At 38.5% G+C, this 23,229-nt stretch overlaps 1 protein-coding gene across 1 annotated transcript in view; it reads left to right on the top strand.

The window, feature by feature from the left end:
• The first annotated feature begins 242 nt into the window (after positions 1-242).
• rprd2b (regulation of nuclear pre-mRNA domain containing 2b) overlaps positions 243-23,229 on the top strand; it is a 27,044-nt gene continuing 4,057 nt past the window's right edge. The window contains exons 1-10 of the mRNA XM_088014159.1: positions 243-611; positions 10,228-10,357; positions 10,496-10,677; positions 11,995-12,077; positions 12,185-12,311; positions 13,677-13,852; positions 14,454-14,739; positions 14,971-15,216; positions 16,347-16,514; positions 16,612-18,608. Of these exons, the coding sequence (XP_087870285.1) occupies positions 416-611; positions 10,228-10,357; positions 10,496-10,677; positions 11,995-12,077; positions 12,185-12,311; positions 13,677-13,852; positions 14,454-14,739; positions 14,971-15,216; positions 16,347-16,514; positions 16,612-18,533 (3,516 nt within the window). The 5' untranslated portion in view covers positions 243-415 and the 3' untranslated portion in view covers positions 18,534-18,608. The remainder of the gene's footprint in view (positions 612-10,227; positions 10,358-10,495; positions 10,678-11,994; positions 12,078-12,184; positions 12,312-13,676; positions 13,853-14,453; positions 14,740-14,970; positions 15,217-16,346; positions 16,515-16,611; positions 18,609-23,229) is intronic.

The raw sequence follows: 23,229 nt of genomic DNA, 5'->3' as shown, positions 1-23,229 counted from the left end.
TGCTAACTTTGTATTAACTAATCCCCCTTATAGCTCTTCCTCCTTACCCCAATTTGCTTCATCCCCCAACTATGGGCAGTTCTAGATGGGGACTAATCATGATGAGATGATAATTAATTTCTTATTATATGTACAGAATTAAAAAGTATGGTGTTGCAAATTGTACAATGTTTTGAGATGGTATCCATTTTTATCAGTGGTCTGCAACCTGTAGCCCTTGGAAAAGCAAGTGACTCTTAAGCTCTGTGCTTCACTTAATATATTACACAAAAGAAAATACAGCTTTTTATTAGTATTTTGTTATTTTGAGCCCCCATGGGAAAAAAAAACACTGCCCCCACCTTCCCTCTGCCTCCCTGGTAAATTTAGTCTAGCACCGCCACTGCCCCCCACATCAGCAGACAGATCGGGGAAGATGGCGGCCGGTTCAGGCGCTGCAAGCGGGCAGGGAGCCCGCAGCTCCACTGGTTCTCTGGAAGCCTCACTGGACCGCCGCTTTCAAGGAGTTTCCAATACTATGGAGTCGATACAGAGCCTCTCGACGTGGTGCATTGAAAACAAGAAACACCACGAACTCATTGTTCGCTACTGGATGAAGTGGCTCAAGAAATGTGAGTAGCAGCGCCGCTAGCTAGCATACCTCAAGCTAATTCAAAAGCTTGATTTTTGGCATTTCTACATATAGTGTGCAAAACTCGTCAATATATTTGGCTAATTTATGCAGTGCTTTACGTTCTATCTCAAAAGTTGTTACTTATTCAGTTTCTTTACTTTTGAACGAGGAATTAATTTCAGAAGTATTCGCAGGTGATGCTACTTAAAATTAGCTGCTAATGGTGGCAAAGCTAACGTGTCGCTGATAGCAGTGTTTACAGATGGGCCTCTCTGGGAAACACGGGCTGGTTGTGCAAAACAAATTAAGTTGGGATGTGTTGATCTTGATTCGCTCGTAGCTTGCTTCACTTTTTAGGCAGCTTTGGTTGCACCTTAATAGCTGTTCGTGTGGCGTGTTTTGATGAGATGTTTATTGTATGAGCACAATTGAATGAACTTGTTTTTCTGTAGTTTTTTGTACATTGACAAGATCGTAGCTCTTTAGTTTGCAGGTATAGTGTGCAATGTATATTTAACTGTTGCACAGCGCGTTAGTCGAGCAAGTGCGTCTGCCTTGTAATGCGATTGATTTGATGAATGCATGACTTAAAAATGGCTGTGGAAGGTCCTCTTGTAGCAGTCTGTAATACAGCAAATCTGAAGCAGCCTCTGACTGAAGACAGTCTCATGAAGATGTTTAAAGTTGTTCATAATTTTCTTGATTTTATTAGCAAGTCCTTCTTTGCATACTCATCTTCAGTTCTTCAGAACCTTCCCAGCCGTCTTTATCAGGTTGTTGAGCCAGTTTAAGTCCGTCTCTGAAGCTTCTTCACAACAGAGTTCAGAAGATCTGCAGCCTTTTGCTGCAAACACTGAAGGATCTAAGCTTCCTCAAGAAGTACAGTTTGCTCTGTCTCTACCTGTGCACAGCTGCACTGTTGCTTCACTTCACTAAGGGTTCCTCCAGATACTAAAAAGTATAAAATGGTCCCTCAAGAGTCACGCCTTGCATATTTTTAAAATTATTGATCCTTCAAATGTTCTAAGCAAACTAGCCAAGAAAATTCAACAAACTGAGGTTTGGTGCCTCATTTAAAAAAAAAAAAAAAAAAAAAGTCCAGCTGATCTGAAGTAATGATGGCTAATTTTTCTGCTAAATTAGGTGTTTATGGTTTTAGAATAATGCAATTCATTTATGTTTAAGGACATGAATATGCATTTAAAGCTGAAACCAGAAGTTTACATGTGCAAAAAAAAGATGCACTAGGGTTTTTCACAGTATCAGAAAATGTTGACATTGCTGTACAAGGTGTGATGTTTGTCTATTTTCTTCTTTCTTATCTGTACTTCTTGCACTCTGATCTTTAGCATATTATTCTATGCTATTTGTGTCTGGTGTGAGCATCTGCTACCGTGAGACTCTGTAACTTGTTAAATATTACATCAGCATAACATTTACAAGTTCAAAACATTTGTTGGGATATTTCAGTTTACAAATATTTTGCTCCAAAATGCTCCTTTGCGATACAAATATAGCACTGATTCCGATGATATATTGTGTAACCTATTTTTCTAACACTTTCTTTTCTCTATATGTAAAACTCTGACTTTTATTTTTTGGCATTCAGCAGACAGAAATAATTTTGGTCGTTCTCACCTAAATAAGTAGAAGTTTGATCTGATTTAGCTTTGGGAGTTGACCAGTGGTGGAGAAAGTACTCAAAAAATGTACTTAAGTAAAAGTACAAATACACAGGCAAAAATGTACTCAAGTAAAAGTCAAAGTACCACATTAACATTTTACTTAAGTAAAAGTAAAAAAGTACTGGCTTTTAAAAATACTTAAGTATTAAAAGTAAAAGTACTTGCTGAATACATAACCTAATCGCTAATATCATTAAGTGTGCCGATAGTATTTAATTTGAATACATCATAAATGTGCCATTTTAATAAACAATATCACAGATTAAACATGTTCTTATTGTGTTTATTCTCTGTAATAGTTTAGACTTAGATATGTGATTCTATGCATCATAATTTCAGGGATGGAAACATCTTGTCTCCTGTCCTAACATAGCATGAACTTCATTAGTGACATTTATTCAGAAAGAAATCCAACTGAAAGGGGATGGAACGAAGGTGTGGGGGGGAAGACATGCAATCGAGGAGCCACGTAGCAGAGTTGTAGTCAAGACCACTGAACACGAGACCAAGACCAGCGCCCTGCGCTACATGACACAATAAAATGAAGTGCACCTATCAAAACTGGTTCTCAGATTGATCTGAAAGATCCACATTTCCATAAAAACACCTAGATATTAAATACTTAGAGCTGAAATATATTTAACCAGTATCAATTACAACTCATTTCATTCTGTTTTGCTTTCATCGCTGTGCTACAATCCGCAGAGGTCTCCTGCCATCCCTATAAAAATAACGCCCTGGGCGGTTGCCCATATTGCCCATGTCAGAAACCACAACTGTCTGCACCATTAAACCATGAAACATAGCAATTAACTGTAAACAACACTATGAACACTGTCCAACGGCGCAACAAGAAGAAGGAGCACCGTGACTGTTCTCATCCTCCCTCCCACTGCATGTTTGCCACCATGACAGGAGACAAAATCAATCAATGAGCATGCTCTGTGTTCATACGTTCAACTTTCACTTATTCGGCAATTAAATAAATGTGTGTGTGTGTGTGTGTGTGTGTGTGTGTGTGTGTGCGTGCGTGCGTGCGTATGTATATATATATATATATATATATATATATATAGCTATTGCAGTGTACACAAGAACAAAGAACGGCTCTCAGTGAGGCTTCAGTCCCATCAACCTTAGTAAAGATCCGTCCAGAAGAATCGGATCGTTCCTGAATGTCATATCACTATATTGCACTTTGGTCACAGCGTTGTCCCATATTTGCGACACCTCAGTCAACACGTCCACACAATAATTCAGCGCATGAGTGACAACTTTTTTTCATCGCAGATGCAACATGTGTCTCAGTACAGCTAGTTTTGCTAGCATCACGTCCACAGATCTTACCTTTCTTTAAGCTTTCCTTCCAAGTGACGCTAAAAGTTGGACTCAGTCCCACCGTCTGTGAAAGCGAAGCGCTGCTGGTTTTACATGTCGCCATATCTTATGATTTATGCAGCTATTATCGTTTAGTTAGACATCTTCTCCCGCTCAGAGGAAACCACTGCGCATGTCTGGAGCTCCGCGTGCGAGTAAAGGGGGAGGCGATGGGTGACAACAGACACTAAGTCACGTTATTGCTTGGATTTTACGGCGCCACCTTAGACCCTGAACTTCATATTTTAACGGACAAAAAGAGAGCAGTGCGACTTGGATGTAACGAGTAACGCGACACTTTTGTAGAAATGTAGTGAAGTAGAAAGTACAGATACTTACTGTAAAATGTAGTGGAGTAAAAGTAGAAAGTACCCATTATTAAATCTACTTAAGTAAAGTACAGATACAAGAAAATTGTACTTAAGTACAGTAACGAAGTACTTGTACTTCGTTACTTCCCACCACTGGAGTTGACTACTATGAAGCAAAATAAACATATTTGCAGAGCTGCAGCAATCTCTCTCTTTTTTTTTTTTGTACTTCTACAATCTAAATCCAAAATGGTTGTTACTTTGTTCTTATTTTATTTTCTCTAGTTTTATATCTCTACTTTGAGTTCAGAGGCTGAGTGCTTGAAAACCAAAGTCAAATTTCTTGTATATGCACAGTAAAACAGTCAAAGTGGGTTTTAACAATAATATTTATTGATTAGATTGTTCTCTGAATAACCTGGAATAAGATGTAGGAATTTTGGGATATTTAACACCAGACAATTTTGCTGCTGTAATCTCATTCTGACCCAGACCCAGTTCTGTCCAGAATGTGTTTTCCCGTCATGTTTTTTTTTTTTTTTTTTACATGTGTGTATATAACCCTGGGTTCCCAAGTTTTATTATTTTGATGTCTGTGTTCTTTTTGTTTCTGTAAAACTGAAGAAATTGGTTTACTTCATTCTGGATGAAACATTTTTTGCTGGTAATAAATCGTAAACTCTTGAATACGAGTTTTAATCTTGGTGGTGCTGATGTAAGTAAAAGCCAAATCAATTGTATTGGGTTTCACAGATCTTTTTTTTTATCATTACTTTAGGTCTTTAGGTTGCTTCTGAAATAAATTTGGGACAGAAAAACCCAAGTTGTTGAAGCCTGTTGATTTTAATTCTCTCAGGAATAGTCTTGTATTTATTCAAAAAGCTAGAGGTTGGTGGCAATGTCATTTGATTTATATTTATATTTTCTCTAAGTATCCTCGATTGTGGTTTGTGTACCAAATTCAGTCTGTCTTCAGGTGGTAAAGCAACTTTTGTGTCTTTAAAGTCATATTTTGAACATTTATTGATGCTTTTGAGGCCAGCCTTCCAGGTCTTTTATGGACACAAACTCCTTAAATTAGAAATGCAGTCTGTCAAAGAACAGGAAAGGTCAGGTTTATTACTGTAACTCGTGCTGCACAAAAGGCTTTGTAAACTAAAATCCAACAAATATAAAATTCACAAAACTTACTTAAAGCTAAAAAGAGAAGTTAAGTAATACAGTGTGACTGTAAAGACGGCTAAAACTAAGGCTTTTAAAACGGAAAATGTTTATTTCATCATATCCTTTAAACCATATCACAATAGATAATATTTTGAGGCAAAAATATTTAGAAGAAATCCAGAACTCAATAACTATCTGATTAGTTATAACTAGTGACTATACAACTTTGTGATGTTGCTGTTTTTTTGCTCCTTTGTTGGCAGTTTTCCATTTTATTTTGGATATGTTAAATATTCATGCATGTTTTTGTAAAGATGGAAATGGTAAAGGTTAAGAATCTGAGTAGAAACATGAATTGTTTAAAATCTTCTGGGTAAGATAACCGGTTAAATATTAAAATATTAAGCAGTATATTTTTTAATAAACATGTCATGTTCTGTTGGGGGAAGATAAGAAGCATGTGGTGTTAACTATTCTTAATTTAAGCTTGTAAAAACAAGGGATGGAAGCGATATATTTAAGATTTTGTCATGGTATTTTGGAGTTGTGGAGGAGAAAAATGTATCCAAGCTCTGTTTAGGTGAGAGTAAAATCTCTGAGAGTCAACATGTCGTTTTTATACCGAGGACAGAGAACCATAAACTCCAGAAACAGTCTGTAGAAAACATCTCCAGGACAGCTGGAGTTGGGTTTTAGCTCAGACAGGTTCATTCGGTAAAAGTTCACAAGTATTCAGATAAAAACATAACATTAGATGACCATCAAAATATTAATATTTTCTGTAAGGCTGACTGGAGTTTCCCAGATAAAAATGTTTATCATGTAAATATGAAAAGGTTATTTATATTAACTGTATTTTTGTGAATTTGTAAAATCACTGTATTGAGTCTGACTCTTTATTAGTTGATCCAAGCTTACAACAGGTTGAGTTTTTGAATCTTTAAAGTAAAGATGATACATTTTGATACTAAATATTGGCAGTTTGTGTGGTGGAAACCTCAATTTTCCTCATTTCTTACATGTTTTGCTTGAAAATATTGGCATTGTAATGTTCTTTAGACACATTTTCTGAAAGCTTGATTACAGTGGGGGCCTTTGAAAGAGCATCTGGGCATATTTACAGTAATCTTCAGTGGAGAAATCAGGAGTAGGAGTGTGGTATGATACTGGGATAAAGAGAAATGAGACATGATTTTAGCAAAATGTGTAAAACAAATAAACCTAATTTTTGTTCACATAAACAGATTAAAGCTTTAACAAATGTAGTTTTTCAGAATCTGTAGCAATGTTCAAAGTTGACTGGAGTGTATATATTGACATTAAATATTCCCAGCTAATTCTAAGATCCCAAAAAGCACAGAAATTAAAAGTTTCATTAATTAATTTTTATGTTATTGAAGAATCTGTTCATGTGAAATTATCAGGTTTATGTTTAATCAGGCTTAAGTATTTTGAACCAGAGGTGATGAAGCGTTAAAAATAAAACAATTTCTTTATGTTAATTTGTTTTAGGATCCTTGGTGGTTAATTGTTTTGTGGTTGCAGTGTTTTCTGTTCTTCAGATTGTCTTTATAGCAGCTTCTTTCTTCTGTGGAAGGTCATTGCTGCATAACACCTGTTTTTAGTACAGAGGAGACTTGACTTCTTCAGTGGTTTTGTAACAAAGTGTTTTCAGCCAGGTGTACGAGCCGACATTATCAGTACAATGAGGCAACACAGGAACTTTACTCTTAAACAAGAGGCTCAATTATGTATCTAAAAATTTGCCAATCGTTAAATATTTGCCTTAATATCTGAGGCTCATGATAATGCTTCAACCTGCTTCAGGAGATGTAATCACAAGCTGGACTATCACCATATTCATATCAAATTATATTCTGCAGTTAACAGTTAATCAGTTACTAAATTAGTTGACAATTATTTCAATAATCGATTCGTCACGATTAATCTGATTGTTTCAGCAATAATGGCAATTTTTTATAAACCTTGACATTTAAAATGGCTGATAAAAATAGTTTAATTTTTAAACTGTTGAAAACAGTTTTAAAAATGGCTAAGAATCATGTTTGTTTTCACAAAAAATGTACAGATTAATTAAGTAAAATAAGTAATCAACAGTAATTGGTGTTGATTAATTCAGTCCATATTCCAGTGTTGACATTTATTTAAACTCAAAGCAGTTCTAATGCTTAAAGGTTTCATAAATTGCATGATATAATATATATTCTTTTCAGTAAATTTTGTTCGCTGCAGAATGATGTGGTTCAGGTTTGACCCTTTTTGTGTGTGTTATAGAGCATAAAATTCAGTCTCGGCATGTTTAACACAACAGTAAGAGAGCTTTTCTGTTTCAGCGTCATTCGGCTGCATTGCATTCTTTGGGTCTTTTCAATTTGCTTGTCGCTACAGTTTGGGGCCTGGACTTGCACATGAAAGATCTGGAACATTATTTAAGGTTATGTGGTCTTGTTGTGCACATCCTAATTTGATGATGAAGTAACTTTGCTGTACACATAACTGCATTAATTAACTTAATCCCCTTGATTAAGATTTTAGAAAAAGTTTAACCTGTCCACAGTTTGAAAGTTTAACATTAAATGATACAAATCTTCACAACAGATATGGCTAGGGCTGCATAATGTCAGCAAAACAAGTTCTTGCTGCTCTGTTGCTGAATATTTTCATGCTGCCACTGATTACAGTTGTTCCATATTTTATTTTTCTTCCATTGAAAGTACATTTAACAGGCTAAAAGTCTTATTTTCTTGCAGTAATTATATGCATGTCATTAAAGTACAACTCATTTCCAGGTATTGCATTCCTGCACTCTTTTACAATTGGAACATGTTGCACAAATAGATATTGACAATCGATTATTTGTGCAGCTTTATGTAAATCTGATAAATTCACGGAGGAATCGGACCCCTTTAATTATTTAGTGACAAACATCACATTCATGGAGATAACTCATTTACATCTAATGCATGTCAAAATCCCAAAAGTAATACATTTCTTATTCAAAGCACTTAAATTTCACTGCGTATTAGGGCTGTGTAATATCGATTTTGCGATATATATTATTATCTTTCCCAGGAAAAAAATCGATATTTATCCGCAAGTATTGTAACATCCAACTGTCACCTTGCTCACTCACTACTTGCTTCACCAGGAGAGTGATTAGGTCATCAGGCTTAGAGTGATTCCTTCAGATGTTAAGTGTCAAGGTTAAAAAGGTATCAAACTATTCAGAGCAGGCTACTTGGTGCATTTTATTTACTTTACAAATGCATGTAAGCTACAGTTTGTACTGTTTCAATTAAAAGGAACATGTTTTCTCACCCCTTCTTTGATTCATTTTGTCCAGCTGTCGACTTTAAGTCTGTGTCCATGTCCAACCAGAGCCAGGTATAGTGTAGTTGGTGCTTTTAATAAGTTTTCAGTTAAATTAATTCAATCCAACTCTATAACAGTCACAAAATGTCACCAAAATCACTCTGTCCCTCTAAAATCTTTCAGAAAATTGCCAGTGTATTGAATTGTATCATTTGAATATTGCAATATATATCGTATCGTGAGCAGAATATTGTATCACTACAGCCCTAGTGCGTACAGCATTTAAATTGATGGATTTTTATCATTTCAAGATAAAAATGACTCTGAGTCTTAGAATATCGTTCATATGTTTCAGTGTAGCTGTGGATTTAAATAGATTTATTCTTTACTTGAAATCAAATGTTGTTCAGGGACTGGAGTCTACTTTGACTCTGCAAACCCTCGCTTGTGAAATTATCATGTCCTCACTGGGGATCCTTGGATTTACTTCTGTCACTTTGTCTTTTTGTTCATGTTTGGCTGCGCTCACACACTGACAAATCGGACACATTCAAATTGTGTTTGTTTTTCCTTAGTTAACTTTAGCATGGCAGTCAATTCTGAAGTTTTCACCCCAAAATCTTATACATGTCCGATAGTTTGTAAAGCATCTGCAGTCAGAACGGTCAAGTCTCATGCGTGACGTGAGACATGCATCATAATTCTGCACCAGAAGGAACCAGATGTAGAAAACTTCTGAAGCAAGCATCCAATACCTTAATCCTTAGCTTTCTTTGTCTTATGATCTTGTTTCAATACTGCCACCTCCCTTTGATTAGTAGTAAGAAGAGCCACGCAAAAATAAATGAATAAATTTGCGAACGTAGCCTTAGATTAACCTCTGATCTGAGGAGTTGAGATCAAAGATGTCCACCATCTCTGCCAATTAGAAGATGAATGGACATTATGAGTATCAGTCTTTGGTGGGTTACTGGATATTTTTATTTGGTGTTGGATTCATTTACTTTGCAATTTAAAAAAAAGAGAGACAAGGTAAAGAATAAAGCATAAATCCACTTGACACGGTAAACTTGGACACCTCAAAAAACAGCACCTGCACGGCGAGGACGTTGGGTGAATCGTGCAGAAAATATGTGAGGTGTTGGGTAAAATAATTTGTTAAAATGTGTTCTCTGCGTTGCTGCATAACCAACAGAGTTTTCTTGTCTGAACTGTATGTGTATTTATGTTGCAACACATATTTCCTGCAATTTTTGTTGTCACAAAACCAGCAGCCAAATATTTTACTGTGCATCTGGAATTGATTTTTATGTAGTTCAAAAGCAAATAAATTTGTTACATTAAAGATGATGACGTTACCTCCCTATATTTTTGTAATTCTTTTCAGCTTTGGATATTTTCTAAAATATGCATGTGTGTTCATTGAAAACTGGGGTAAAGCATGAATGCTAAGAATGCTTTGCTTCTAAATAGCTATTCTCTTTTATTTTTAGTTATTTAACCTTTATTTTACCAGGATAAAAACCCACTGAGATTAAAAATCTTCTTTTCAAGGGAGTCAAAGAGGCAGCCGAAAAATACACCAGGCTGGGGAAATTAGTAATTAGTTGTGTAGTTCCATGGATGAGGATGCATCAAAGAGCTAAACAAAATTTAAAAATAATAAATATAAAACATAGCTGGATAAAACTGCAGCTATTTTTTTGTCCTTCTCTCTTTCAACCTCTATTAATTTCTGTTGTAGCCGACCACAATCATCGCTTGAATCTTTTCTACCTTGCCAATGATGTGATCCAAAACTGCAAAAGAAAGAACGCCATTGTGTTTCGTTCGGCGTTCTCCGATGTACTTCCCAATGCTGCCCTCCTCATCAAGTGAGTAGCTTCATTGTGTTTACTCGGCGCTTTGTCGCAGCTAAACCTGCATATTGTTTTAGTAGTTTGATCTGTGACCGAAAAAAGTGCATCAACCCTGATATTTATTGAGACAATTTGTGTGTTTTTCTCTGTTAGAGATGGAAAAGTCCGCAAATCGGTCGAAAGGATCTTTTCCATTTGGGAGGAGAGGAATGTGTATCCCGAGGAAGTGATTGCACAGTTCAAAGCCAGCCTGCACAAAAAGGAAAAGGAGCGAGAAAAGCAGAAGGAGAAAGAGAAAGAAAAGCAGAAAGAAAAGGAGACTCCATCAAATAATGGTCAGCTTTTATTTTAAATCTTTAATGTCGATCAAATCCAGATGATCCTAAGAGGTGCTTGAATGTTTATAGACACTATTTGAATTCAGAATTTTTTTCTTCTTCTTCATTTTTCTATGTGGAGCATTATTTACCATCCTGATTAAAAATGTGAACATTTAAAAAAAATCTAAATCAGTAAACTGGTTTCATTTAGTGATGTAGCTTAGCACAATAAAGAACAGCATAATTAATTTGTTGATCCATATGGACTGAATCAGAATCTACTAGTTCAAATATTTCATAAATGGTAAAAAGGCCAAAATGTAACGTGAATTCAATCTTCATTAGAACTAAACTCTGTTTCAAAGTTGTATCAAAACAAAAAAGGGGTATACAGATATAAACAATGGATGGATAAAGTTTGAGGGGGGAAATTTTTTTTGTGGACTAGTTTTTATTTATTCATAGAGTATGTAGATTATAATTTTACTTATAAGAGTAATTTGCTTAAAAACAACAAATGAACTTCAGGATTAGATTGCTTTCTCTGTAGAACACGGTAATGGTCATGTCTTATGGCGAAGCTCTGCTGCGTGGTTCAGGCTGGTTTGGCATCAGCAAGGAAACCATAAATTCTGAACTATAGACACAAATTGTAAGGAAAAATGGTCACATAGGCTTTTGTAAACTGATCATAGATGTAGAAAGTCACACAAATATATGCAGTGGAGACTAAAGTATTCAGAGGAATTGCAGCTTCCGAAGCTGGTGCAATGCTACGTAACTCAATGCTAATGGCTAGCGTTCACAAACCTGTGAATCGAGGCACGCCACTCATTTTCCTTGCTACTGATTGGCTGTTCCTCCCATCCACAGTGGCGATGAGGAAGACTAGTTTTTTGCCTCTACAGTAGCAAAAAGATGGTTTTAGCTGTAAATCTTAATGTATACATGCATATTAAGGGTATATTTGGGGCTTAGACTATTAAAATGGACAGTGATTAGCGTTTTTAGCGAAGATCCCAAGTATTTGTGGATTTTAGCTATTCTAACGGTGGTGATCCGTAACCCCAGTGACTACTGGGAGTTACCTGGGAATATGATATATAAATTTTACAAAGACTTGAGTTAGTATTTTCTGCAAAGGGGTGTTGAGGATAAATTGGATCATTTTACTCAGAATTTTTTCTTAATTTTTTTTTTCTTGCCGTCACCTCTTTGAGTCACATTTATGCATGAAAATAAACAGATAGAGGTTCACAAATGTTCCAGCACCACTGTTAATTAAAATGGTTGTATCTTTTCCTGTGTTTTAACGTTGTCTCTGTTCTTCAGCTCCCACCAGCACCAAAGCCGTCAGCACTAAAACTCCACCTAATAAAGCTGCGCTGAAGTCCAAGATTGTTGCAGAGTTTACAGTAAGCCTCCTTTCATTGTTGCTCTTTGGAAATGGTGCTGCTAAAATTTGCCTAAAACAAAATTGACTCTCGTGTCCTATCATCTTTGCTCTCTGACTCTTTTCAAGCCCCACTCCCTTATCGAGCAGCTGTCGAGACACAAGCAAGCTGCTGCTGAAGAGCAGGTCAGAGAGAAGCAGCTTGAGACGCTCAGAGTGGATGTCCTCAGCACCGAGGCCTTCAAAAGGCTGAAAGGTCGAGTGTTTCTTTGATAATTTCCCTAAAAACACAAACCTCCTTTTTCTAGTGTCATCCTCAGTCTGGAAAGTTGACATCACAAAGCTTGGAAGACATTAGTTTATTAACAACATGTGGAGATGATTTAAGAGTTTATCAATAGGATTGATTTCATTGTATTTAACCGCCAAATATATTCCAGACAGATATGAAATTACGTTTGTTTTGTGACTCAACAAAAACTCTGAGGTAAAATCTTGCAGATCAGGCAGTATGCCACTCTTTTATCATTTCTGCATAATGGAAGACATAAGAACGAAATACTGAGACACCATAAGTTTGACACTCAGGGTTTTCCTCAGAAAACTTGCTAAGCCTTGTGGCAGTCATCCAGCCGGCCGCCATGTTTGTTAGTTAAAAAATGTTTAAAATTGACAAGATATTTGAAAATATCACTTGATAGTTATGCGTTATTGGAAGACTGGAAGATTAAACTTAAACGCCAACTACAAAGTCTTAAAAAAGCCAATGATTTAAAAAAATAAATAAATAAAATAAACAAACAATGCTAAGCCTGGTGGCCCGCCAGGCTTATAATACACTGTGGGAAACATTGGACACTATCAAAGAAAAATGAAAAAGTACTCCAGTGAGAACTTTTGGGTGGAAAAAATGATCTTCACCGGAGGGGTGTTTCCATTCCTTTAGTGAATTACAAACATGTTTAAGCAGTGAGACTGCAGTCGACTCTCGGCGTATGACCTTGGAGTTTGATAACACTCAGAGGAGGAGCATAAACCGTACGCATTTCTTTAGAAAACCAGGCCTCCTATGCTAGCAACTATCCTAATTGATAATGTCAATACTTCCATATGCTAATTACTGTCTGAATAATGATAAAAACAAACCATCTGGGGCAGAGCGGAGGTTAGATCACCATGTTTTTCTAACCTGTCATTGTATTTTTGATCCATGTGATCTGTTGTATAAAACATGTATGCACTGTGTGATCAAGGCTGTCGTTTTGGGAAGCTGTTTGCACTTCATGGATGTGCAGCGAGTGAAACGGAGAGGAACTTTGTCCAACAAAACACAAATTCAGATAAACTGGCAACAAGAGAAGTGGTTCTTTTATCTTGTGTTCTCATAATAAACACAAGTTTTTTTCAAGTGTGCACCTTTATGTATAAAAACTACATGATTATTTGTCATTACCTGTGAACATGATGAAGCTTTGCTATGAGATCAAGTAGATGGAGCTTCCTGAATAATTATGAATGGACTGAGCAACAATCATAAGTAATAATGCTGATGAAAACAGCATTATTTTTAAAAATTCAAATAACTTTATTCAGTTTTTTATTCCAATTTCTCCCTCTTTAGACAAAGCAGGAGGAAACAATTTTGCTAAGGACTTTGAAGATGGCAGTCTGAAGCTGCAGGAGTTTGTCAGCTTCCTGGAGAAAGAGCTGAAAACAGGACCTCCCCTGCTGGAAGCATTGGGAAATGCAGACATCTTCTATGAGATGCAATACAAGGAGGTTAAGATTGTGGCAAATGTAAGTGTGTTTTGTGTTTAAAATATGATAAAGATGCTTGTATTTGTATTTTTAAGCTCTTTTTAGAACTTTGACAGATGCATTTACATGCTAACCTTTTGAAAACTATAACAACTGCATCCAGACAAGAAAAAAAGTATTTTTAACAAGATGAGAAAATGTTTCCATAATATTCTACATGTTTAAGCGTCTCTTTGTTTGGGAATGATTATCTTAAACAGCTTTAAGAGTTAGAGAAGCAAAATTAAGTTTAATATAATTTGGATCAGAGAATATGCCTGACAAACGTATCATAGTGTAAGCATTTCATATCAGTCGATATTGATAATTATTTATTAGTTTTTTGCTTTAAGTATCTTAAATACTGCAAACTTACTTAAGTTGTTGCTAGGTAACCACAAGTTAATCAAATAGCTGTTGCTAGGTAACCAGTGAGTGAGTGAGTTGGTTGATGCTACTCACCTTGCTTAGCTGGCCATCAGAGGTTTAATATTCAATATCTTAAATATTGAATATTCTATCAGATGTTTTATCTATTGGTATTGATCATGTGTCTCTCACAATAAATATTATTAATTTATTGTCCCCCACTTCTCTTCAGGCGTACAATGCCTTTGCCAACCGAGTAAACGGCCTCAAAAAGAAACTGGATTCTCTCAAGGCGTCTCTCTCCGGCCCTGAGGACTCGCCCATCCCCTCTCCCTCTGAAGACGCTCCTTCACCCACTGGCTCCGACTCACCCTTTCTGGAAATGGAGACGGCCAGGGCCAAGGTGGATCCGGAGCTGGACGGCAAGGCCATGGACGAAGGAGAGCTCCAAAACGACAACAGAGACATGGAAGACATGGACATGTCTGATGAGGAGGCATGCGCTGGTGCTGCGCAGGGTGAGTTGTGTCGTAGGTGCACGATTCTCAATTAAACAACTCTCAAATTACCGTGCAGAAGTCAAGAACTCAAGTTTTTTTTTTAAAGCTTCAGCTCAATAAGTAAATAGAAGAAGTTGTTGAAAACAAAGCCTGAAAAAAAAAAAGAATTTTTCAAAGCATAAAGCTTCTCTACGCTGCAGCATTGTATTAAGTTGGGACATTTTAATGTATTTTGTTTTACTCTCACAGACGGTAAGTTAGACCAGCCGGCTGTTTCCAAGACGAAGTCGGACGAGGCGTCAAAACCTCAAAGCACGCCAACGAAACCACCCAAGCCCAGCCCATCTGCTGTTACCACAGCAACCCCAGTGACTCCGACCTCTGCTAAAGCTACGACAACCCCGACCACGCCCCTGGGAGTGAACCTGGCCAAAGTGGACCTGGGGAAGATCAGCTCCATCCTCAACTCGCTCACGTCTGCCATGAAGAACACAGGTGGGTTTGGAGTTGGTCATGGTCTCTGTGATTAGAGAAAAACTAAATTAACGGTTGATAACTGAGAAATGTTCTTCATATATTTTTTTAATTTGCAGGTTTTTAGGAGTGATGGTTTTCCTGCTTTTAATTAGCTAAGCGTACAAACTGACTGCCTGGACATGCAGAACTGCAGACCGGTTACAAGAACACTTCTCACCGTCTTCCTTAAAAACGCCATCATGTGTTAAAATCTAATAGTTAGCTATTTTTGGCTAAAAACGCACAGCAAATATCCTAGTAGAGATGTACTCTCACTGGCCACTTTATTAGGTTTGAAACGATTATCTGATGATTTTAGTCCTGCAAATAATTCAGGGCTTACAAGATTATCGACATTTATGCTTTGAAGCGAAAGTCTAAGCTTTTTTTTGCTGTTTTGTGTTAAAGGAGAAACGTATGATTTACAGACAGTGGCAGCGCTTAGTTTTATCATAAATAGTGAATAATCAAATTTTACCTTTTTGGCCTGCAGTTCGCCAGGACATCAGCAATCAGAAACGGTGAATGTTTTAATTCTAATGCTCATCCAGTTTACAGGATTTCTAATTTGGAGACAAATCTGTGGTGATAGTATTTTCAGCATTTCTGAAAAATAATTTCTTATATATATACACAGTCATTCATATGGAGAGTAAATAATTTTTACTAACTACTCCCTCTTGTTTGAAAATGTGTTGCTTCTCTGAAACCTTCTGCCTTCTCTACTGTCCTTCTCTGAAGGATACTAGATGTGATTAGACATTATTTAATCAATGTCAGCTGATCACATTTTACAAAACAAATGAACCAAATTTGTTCCTGGTGTTTTCTTTTTCTTCTGTCTGAAGACAGAGCATTGGGAACCTTTAATCTGCCTCCCATTGCAGTGTCTGGCTGCACTATGCATTAATAACAGTAGAAGATTATATCATATAGTTCTGAATTGAAACTGTCCCTGAAAAGTTTGAAAATTTACCTTGAAAATGCTTGAAATTAACTGTGTGGGGAAATGTACAAGCCCTCGGACCATAAAATAAATGGAAACTGCCCGCTTTGGTTTATATTTACTGTGGTTTTATTTTTCTCTCCTGTCCTTGCCGTTCTCCCAGCACCTACTGCGTCTCCTCGGCCGTCTCCTGGGACCCCCACCACCCCCACCGCTCAGACAGCGGCCTCCAAAGGGACGCCGCCAAGTCCTGCTTTGGCCAGCATCCTGTCACGTGTTGACATCACCCCTGAAGGGATACTAAACGCTCTGTCTAAAACCAACACACCAGGTTGCACACACTTCTCTTTAATTTAATTGGTAATAAATATTACTGCACAGTTTGTCACTTCTTTCTTTCTTTTTTTACTTTAATCATCTCAAAACAGGTTTGTCATCCCTCCTTCAAAGTGTGACTAATACCTCCACCGCTCCCTCCAACCGAACCTCCACAGACTCATCCAGTGTCAAAACCCCGGTAACCCCAACCACCCCGAAGACGAAGCCCCCTCTGGGGAACAGTCTCAAACAAGACGAACCTGGAAGAGCCAGAGACTGGGAGAAGGAGCGCCAGCTCTCCCCTCCACCTCCTCCTCCATCCCCTCCTCGTACCTCAGCTCCTTCTTCCTCTCCCCCCAGCCTAGAATCGAAGATCAACAGTTTCCTGCAGGGTAATCCAGGCTTCAGCCTGGCGCTGGGCGACGCAAGTCCCGATGGCGTCGACGGCACCCCGGTGAGGGACGAGGCAGCGGGCACGCCGACGCAGGACGAGATCATGGACACTCCTGGAGGCGTGCCAGAATCTCTGGGCTCCTCTGGAAGCCATAACCTCTCACCTACAGCCTACCGCAATGATCCCTGGGATACTGCAGTCACTCCAACCGGAAGCAGCAACAACGGAGACTTTCTTGGCTCCTCCTCCTCAAGATTCGGTGCAGGAAAAAGGAGCGGCACGAAGTTAAACAACGAAGACCTGATGAGGAAGCAGGTGTCGTCTTCTCCTGGCGGTGACTTGAAGGCTCGGAACAGCAGAGCCTTGGCAGAGCGGAGACTCTCTGCTGGCTCTCGGAAGGCGAGCACCGGTTCCGACGACGCGAGTCTGAGTGGAAAAAAGAACAATGGGAAAGAGATGCCAGCAGACGCAAAGGAAGGTCAGTACCATCGCATCGAGACACTGGTGTCGCCCCACACCGAAGGAGCACCGATCCAAACTCTGGGGTATTCAAACCGACCTTCAGCCGGAGAGCGCATCAAGACAGTTGAGAGCATCCGCGTGATCGGCCGAGGTTCTCGACGAGGGGGAGGAGCTGGGAGTCGGCCAGGGGCTTCGATGTGGTACGAAGAGGAAGAATACTTGGAGGGTCAGCCTCCATCACCCCAAGTTCTACCCCCTCCTCTCAGCATGGGCCAGGGAGGCGCTGAAGACATGAACCCCTCCATGCTTCCTCTTCCTCTTCCTCCTCCTCCACCACACCACATCCCACACCTTCACCCTCCTCCGTCTCTTCCTCTCCCTCCTCCTCAGCCTCCGTTCCCAATGCCGTACCACCCTGAAAACATGCAGACTCCTCCTCCATCGATGCTCCAACCTCATCTCCATCCCTCTGCCGCCTTTTTCGCCACTGTTCCCCCAATCCCTCGGCTGCCTCCACCTCCTTCCATGCACCGCCTCTCACCTCCGCCGTCTCACCCTTCTTTGCCCCACTCCGTCATGGTGGGGGGGATGCTGGTCCCTGTGGACCACAGCTTGTCTCTTCCTCCATCACTAAGACCCAAAGGTACAGAGCACAGCAGAATGGGGCCCAGAGGAAGGAAGGTGACCCCTGCACCACTCATGTCATCGTTGCTAGGCGACCCCCCTAAACTACCCCGTCCCGGCACAGTTAAAGAGCCTTTAATCCCTCGCCATACCCCCCCTCTTCACCGCCCAGGTGCGCCTGGCGTTCCTCCGCCTTTACTCGGCAGAGTGAAGGAGCCTTTGGTTTTACCTCACCCCTCCCCCACATCCTCCACGCCCTCTCCCTCCACGCCTAATTCCCCCGCAGGAGACTCCTCTCTCTCCAAACCCCCACCCAGCCCTCCAGCTGCGCCCCACAACCCAGGCTCCAACCCCGTCCCCCTCCTCAACTTGCCCACATCCAGACCCCCGATCCTCGCCACTCCCATGCAGCAGAGACCCCCGATGCGAGGCCGAAGCCTGTCTCAAGACCACCCCAGGGGCGGGTTTCATGGAGGGAAGCGAGCCGGACCCCCATTCGGCGGCGGTCCCTTCCATGCGCAGAAGAGGCCTTACCTTCCCCCACGCTACTGAAGCGGTCGACTATGACAAGCTGAATGAGAAGAGCAAGCCACACGTCTAACAGTGCAGTGTGTGTTAGCCCTGCTGGTATGAGCCCAGATATCTTTACTCTGTTACTTAGCTTGAAGGAAACCCACCTTAGGTTGTGTGTAAATAGCTGATCAAGTCTTGATGCGTCGGCTTTAGTGGCCGCTCACTTCACCCTGTACTCAGAGGTTGTCGGTGACGTAGTGCAGAGTGTTGTATAACCTGCTTTCTTCCATTTCTCCACACATTAGATGCTTTACCTTGAATGGCATAACCACAAGAATAAAACGGATAGTTCAAGCAGACATTAAACAATACTTTTCTTTCTCTGTGATTCCGGGGTTACTTCACCTGAGATGTCAGAAGAAAGATGTAAGAGGAGCCTAAAATTAATAACTTGGCCTTTTAAGATGTCTGCATTACCTCACTTATGCTCAGCTTTACACACAAAGATTACCTCTCATACCAGCCAACTTGGTTTGAAGCTTAGCATAAAGATGAGGATAAAATCTCTCTGAAGATGAAGAAAATTATTCCCAAATGTATAGAAGAAAATAAGCTATCTAGAGCATTTACTCGTCTTATGCAGACTTGTTGCTTGGCACTGTTTTAACTCTTCATGCTGAGCTAAAGGAATACCCCAATATATCTGGCTTCATTTAAAAAGAAGTTCCGAGTCTTTCAGTGGGATTTATCACATTTTCTAAAATGTTTAGACATGTTCCCCAGATATGAAAGCAAATCGATTCCAAACTAATCTCCTCTTAGAAATACAAGAATGTTACAGCTTCCTCCACACTTAGCAGCACCTCTGATAAAGATGTGTAGAAATCTTAACCGTTATGCTACTGCAGCTGCGAAATCTCACTGAAATTTGAAGAAAATCTATCAATATGTCAGCAAATATACTGATGTTTTGCTTTTCAATACATGACTTCAAGTTTTCTCGAGCTATAATTATAATTTGACACTCTTCAAAATGGGGAACACAAGAAAACAACCCATGTAAGGCATGTAAGCTTTTACCTACAGTCAGAAAAATAATTGTAACTTTTAAAACTGGAATGGGGAAAAGGACCCAAGCCAGTCTTGCCAGCATACCCAGTAAGGAGCAAGGCAAGGGAGATAGCTTGCTGTTTGGAAACTGCAACAATAGTGTCACGACGTCTCCATGGCAACTCATTTCAAGGCTTTCTACACATCTCGAGCAGAAATACCAATAACTGTGGCGAGAGCTGTACGCTGAGAATTTGAAACAGTTTTTTTTTTTCATTTGAAGTGGTGTTTGTTGTCGCAGGTGAATTTAACGCTTGTTCTGATTTCCAGAGTATCTACTGTAAATATTCTTCTCTTGCTAAACCTTTTTGCATCTATCTATTCTTCCCTACTGTACATTTCTAAACTTGTAAATATAAAGAGTGACTGAGTTGATATACCTTTTTTTTTCTTCAAACTTTTATTTCTAAAAATGTCTCAAGTGATTTTTTTTATTTCCTGTCTTCACTGTGATCAAGGCCTTTGAATAAGCTTTAACCTTGATTTTTTTTTTTTTTTTCCTGCAATGTTTTGCATAACTTTCTTGCCCTCTCCTTTTGAAATCACTGCTCTGAAGAAGTGTTGGGATAATTTAGCATTTTCTTTCACAGACATAACATGTGTGTTGTTCAAGTTTCATTTTTGAACACTGAATAGCAGAAAGGGATGGGGACGTCAGTTTTTTACTTGAATAAAATCAAGAGTTTAAATTGAAAAGGGGGGTATTTTTAATTGGTTGCAACCTATTCCTTGAATTAAATCATTTTATCTGTTGGGCTGCATTTACTCCCACTTTTCAGCAAGCATTGCTTTGTATAAACTGCATACAGATGCATGCAACTTTTTGGGAAGCCCAGGAAAAGATATTTAAAATCTTTTTAAATGAACGCATCTCTTTGTAGCCTAATCCTATACTGTCAGTTTAACAAAAAATAAATATATATATATATATATATATATATATATAAATTTTATTTGAGTACATTTATTCAGTATAACATTTTTCACACCAAAATATTCAAACAATAAAGGGGCACACATGCGGTCAATACTTTATAATGGGACAGAGATTTATGTTGGCGTTTTAAAAACAATGGAGTTTACAGAGAGAGGGATCTTACCCGTTCCTCTATCCTGCATGTTTCAATGCTTTCCCAGGTTCAGCACACCATAATCAAATGTTCATTATCAGGCCTCAGCAGAACTTCGACATGCTGTGGAGATAGTTGTGTTGGAGCAGAGACTCATTTAAAACTGTCAGGACATCTGATCAAAACACATGGTTCTGTTAAAGTCCTGGTAGAGTTTAGCTAAATCCATATTTGGTTATGACTGGAAAAGGCATCTGTAATGGCTGCTATGGTGATTTGGTGATCCCCCGCCTCCCCAAAAAAATGCTAGTTTCCTTACAGTGAGCTTTGGGGTTACTTGTCTTTTATCGCTGGTACCACCCGGCTTGCCGTACAAGACAAACATGGATCCAAGTCCAGCTGCTAAAACAATTGAACCCCCTGCATCTTAATTATGCCCCAGAATACAGAAACGTTTGGTATTGAATTCATATACACTCTGATTTAGTAAAAAGAAAAAAAATTTAAAGAACAAATAAAGTGCTTCAGTTACATTTAATTAAATATTGAGTATGCCAGTATTTTGGCAAAAGTGAGTATCAATTAAAAGACCAACCGTTTAAACGTCTCAAAGAATAATTTAAAAAAATAAAGGCTGGGTTATTCTTAATGTTTCAGTATAAGATTATGCTACAGCAGTAAAAGCTGAATTTATTTTAAAGCTTTTTGCCCTTTCATTTTTTAATTTTTTTTATTTTGCAATGCTCCAGGATATACATTTGCAAGGATTTTTCTGGTTATCAGTATAAGAGTGGAGTTGGGGATGGGAAGGAAGAAATATTTGAAATAATCAGCATCTAAATATTTTCATTTCATTTTCCTGCTTCAAGCTCCTGTGCTTTTTTTTCCCCCCAGAGCATTTCTGCACCTCTCAGCTCAGCTAGTGCGAAAGGGGGGCCACGATTGTTTCCAAGATGTGATCATTCTTTTGCCCACCTGAAAGGTGCAGATTGTTTCCCTCCAAGCCGCATAACTCCTTTGTCAAATCTGTTGTTTCCTCTGTTTGCAGATTAAGTTTAAATAATGCTTCACATTCTGCATGACGTTGGTGATAATCGAGTTTTAAAATGTAAGTGTTATCACAGTTTTCACAAATCTGCCTGTCTTGTCGCCTCTGCAGTCGACGCTAGCGATGAAGTTAGTTTGCAGTGATTACACTACGTGGAGAGTTATTAGCGAGGTTAATTCTTAGGCCTCTGCAAGCAAACACCAAACATGTTGAACTTTTTTCCTTTTTTGTGTTTGTAAATGTATTTTTCTTTCACAACAAGAAATATTGATTTGAAAAGTTGAGTTTGAAAATGACTGAAGATGTACCGAAGTTGATGGTCTGTATATATTTGACACGTTTCACTGCTGTTCTCATCAATGATGCTATATCACTGGTCTTTGAGTGTCCAGTCCTTTCTCTTGTGATGAACATGCACACATTCTGCAGCAGCTGTTAACGAGAATACAAGTCTACCTCTCAAGAAAACAGGCACTTTTTTATAGAAGATTATGTCCTTATGATCCAGCAAATCTGTCCTTATTTTAAGTCCAGTTGTAATGGTTTCACTTAATATGTCGGCACATTTTGCTGGACAAGTGTAGCAACTGTTTTATTTTCATACGCTCCTATTTTTTTTATCTCGTCTGCCTTTAAAAACATAAATATGATGATATCCAAAAGTATTTTTACTTTTAGTTGGCCCAAAGTTTGCTGATTTACAGTCAAAAACCTTGCTTTACTTATTGCAATGTTTCATGACCCAGTTGAAATTTGACTCTTTTACAAAACACCATCAAGCTAATGTTAAGCAGTAAAGAACTTTTTCATCTCCAAATTTATTGTTGGCAATTATCTATATTTAAAACGTGCCATATTTTAATCTACCTTTTTTTGGCATTAGCAGTGTTTTTTAATTATTTTGAATTTCCAGCTGGAAGCTCATGAAGATACTAAACACATACATTACCCCTACTGAATTAGACTATAGTAAATGACTTAGTATGTCAGTGAATTAATGATGGGAAATGTTAGACACCGAAATAATTTAAAATGTATAATATGCTGAAAGGTGATATCAAGATCGATTCTACTCTTATAATGCCCTAGCACCCTCGTGTGGCAGATTGGTGGTACTCCATCTTGAAGCTTCATCTTGATCAGTAAGGTTTTAATGAGATCATTCAAAATGCTAAATTCAATGTACAGCATCTACAATCATTGAAATTAGTTTTTTCAGTTTAGAAGAGCATTGTATTTCAGTGCGTCTGTAAATAAGATCGCTGCTCGCACATTCTCGAAATTAAATATTAAATGTGATTAGTTTTGTAACTGAAGGATTAAAATGTGTTGCGAATGTCTGATTACTGAAGGAATGCTGACGTTAAGGGGAAAATGTTTGCAAAATCTATCTGGATGTTAACTAAATGATTAAATGTATTTAAAACTAGAGAAGGCACAAACACTACCCTTTTCCACCTTGTTTATCGCCCGTATGCAGCAGAATGTCTACTGCGAAATCTTTAAG

Source organism: Poecilia mexicana, unplaced genomic scaffold (assembly GCF_051168715.1).
Source record: "Poecilia mexicana isolate PSO_F unplaced genomic scaffold, ASM5116871v1 scaffold_16, whole genome shotgun sequence".
NCBI lineage: Eukaryota > Metazoa > Chordata > Actinopteri > Cyprinodontiformes > Poeciliidae > Poecilia > Poecilia mexicana.
The sequence above is the reverse complement of the archived record's forward strand: the minus strand, read 5'-3'. Positions and strand labels throughout refer to the sequence as shown.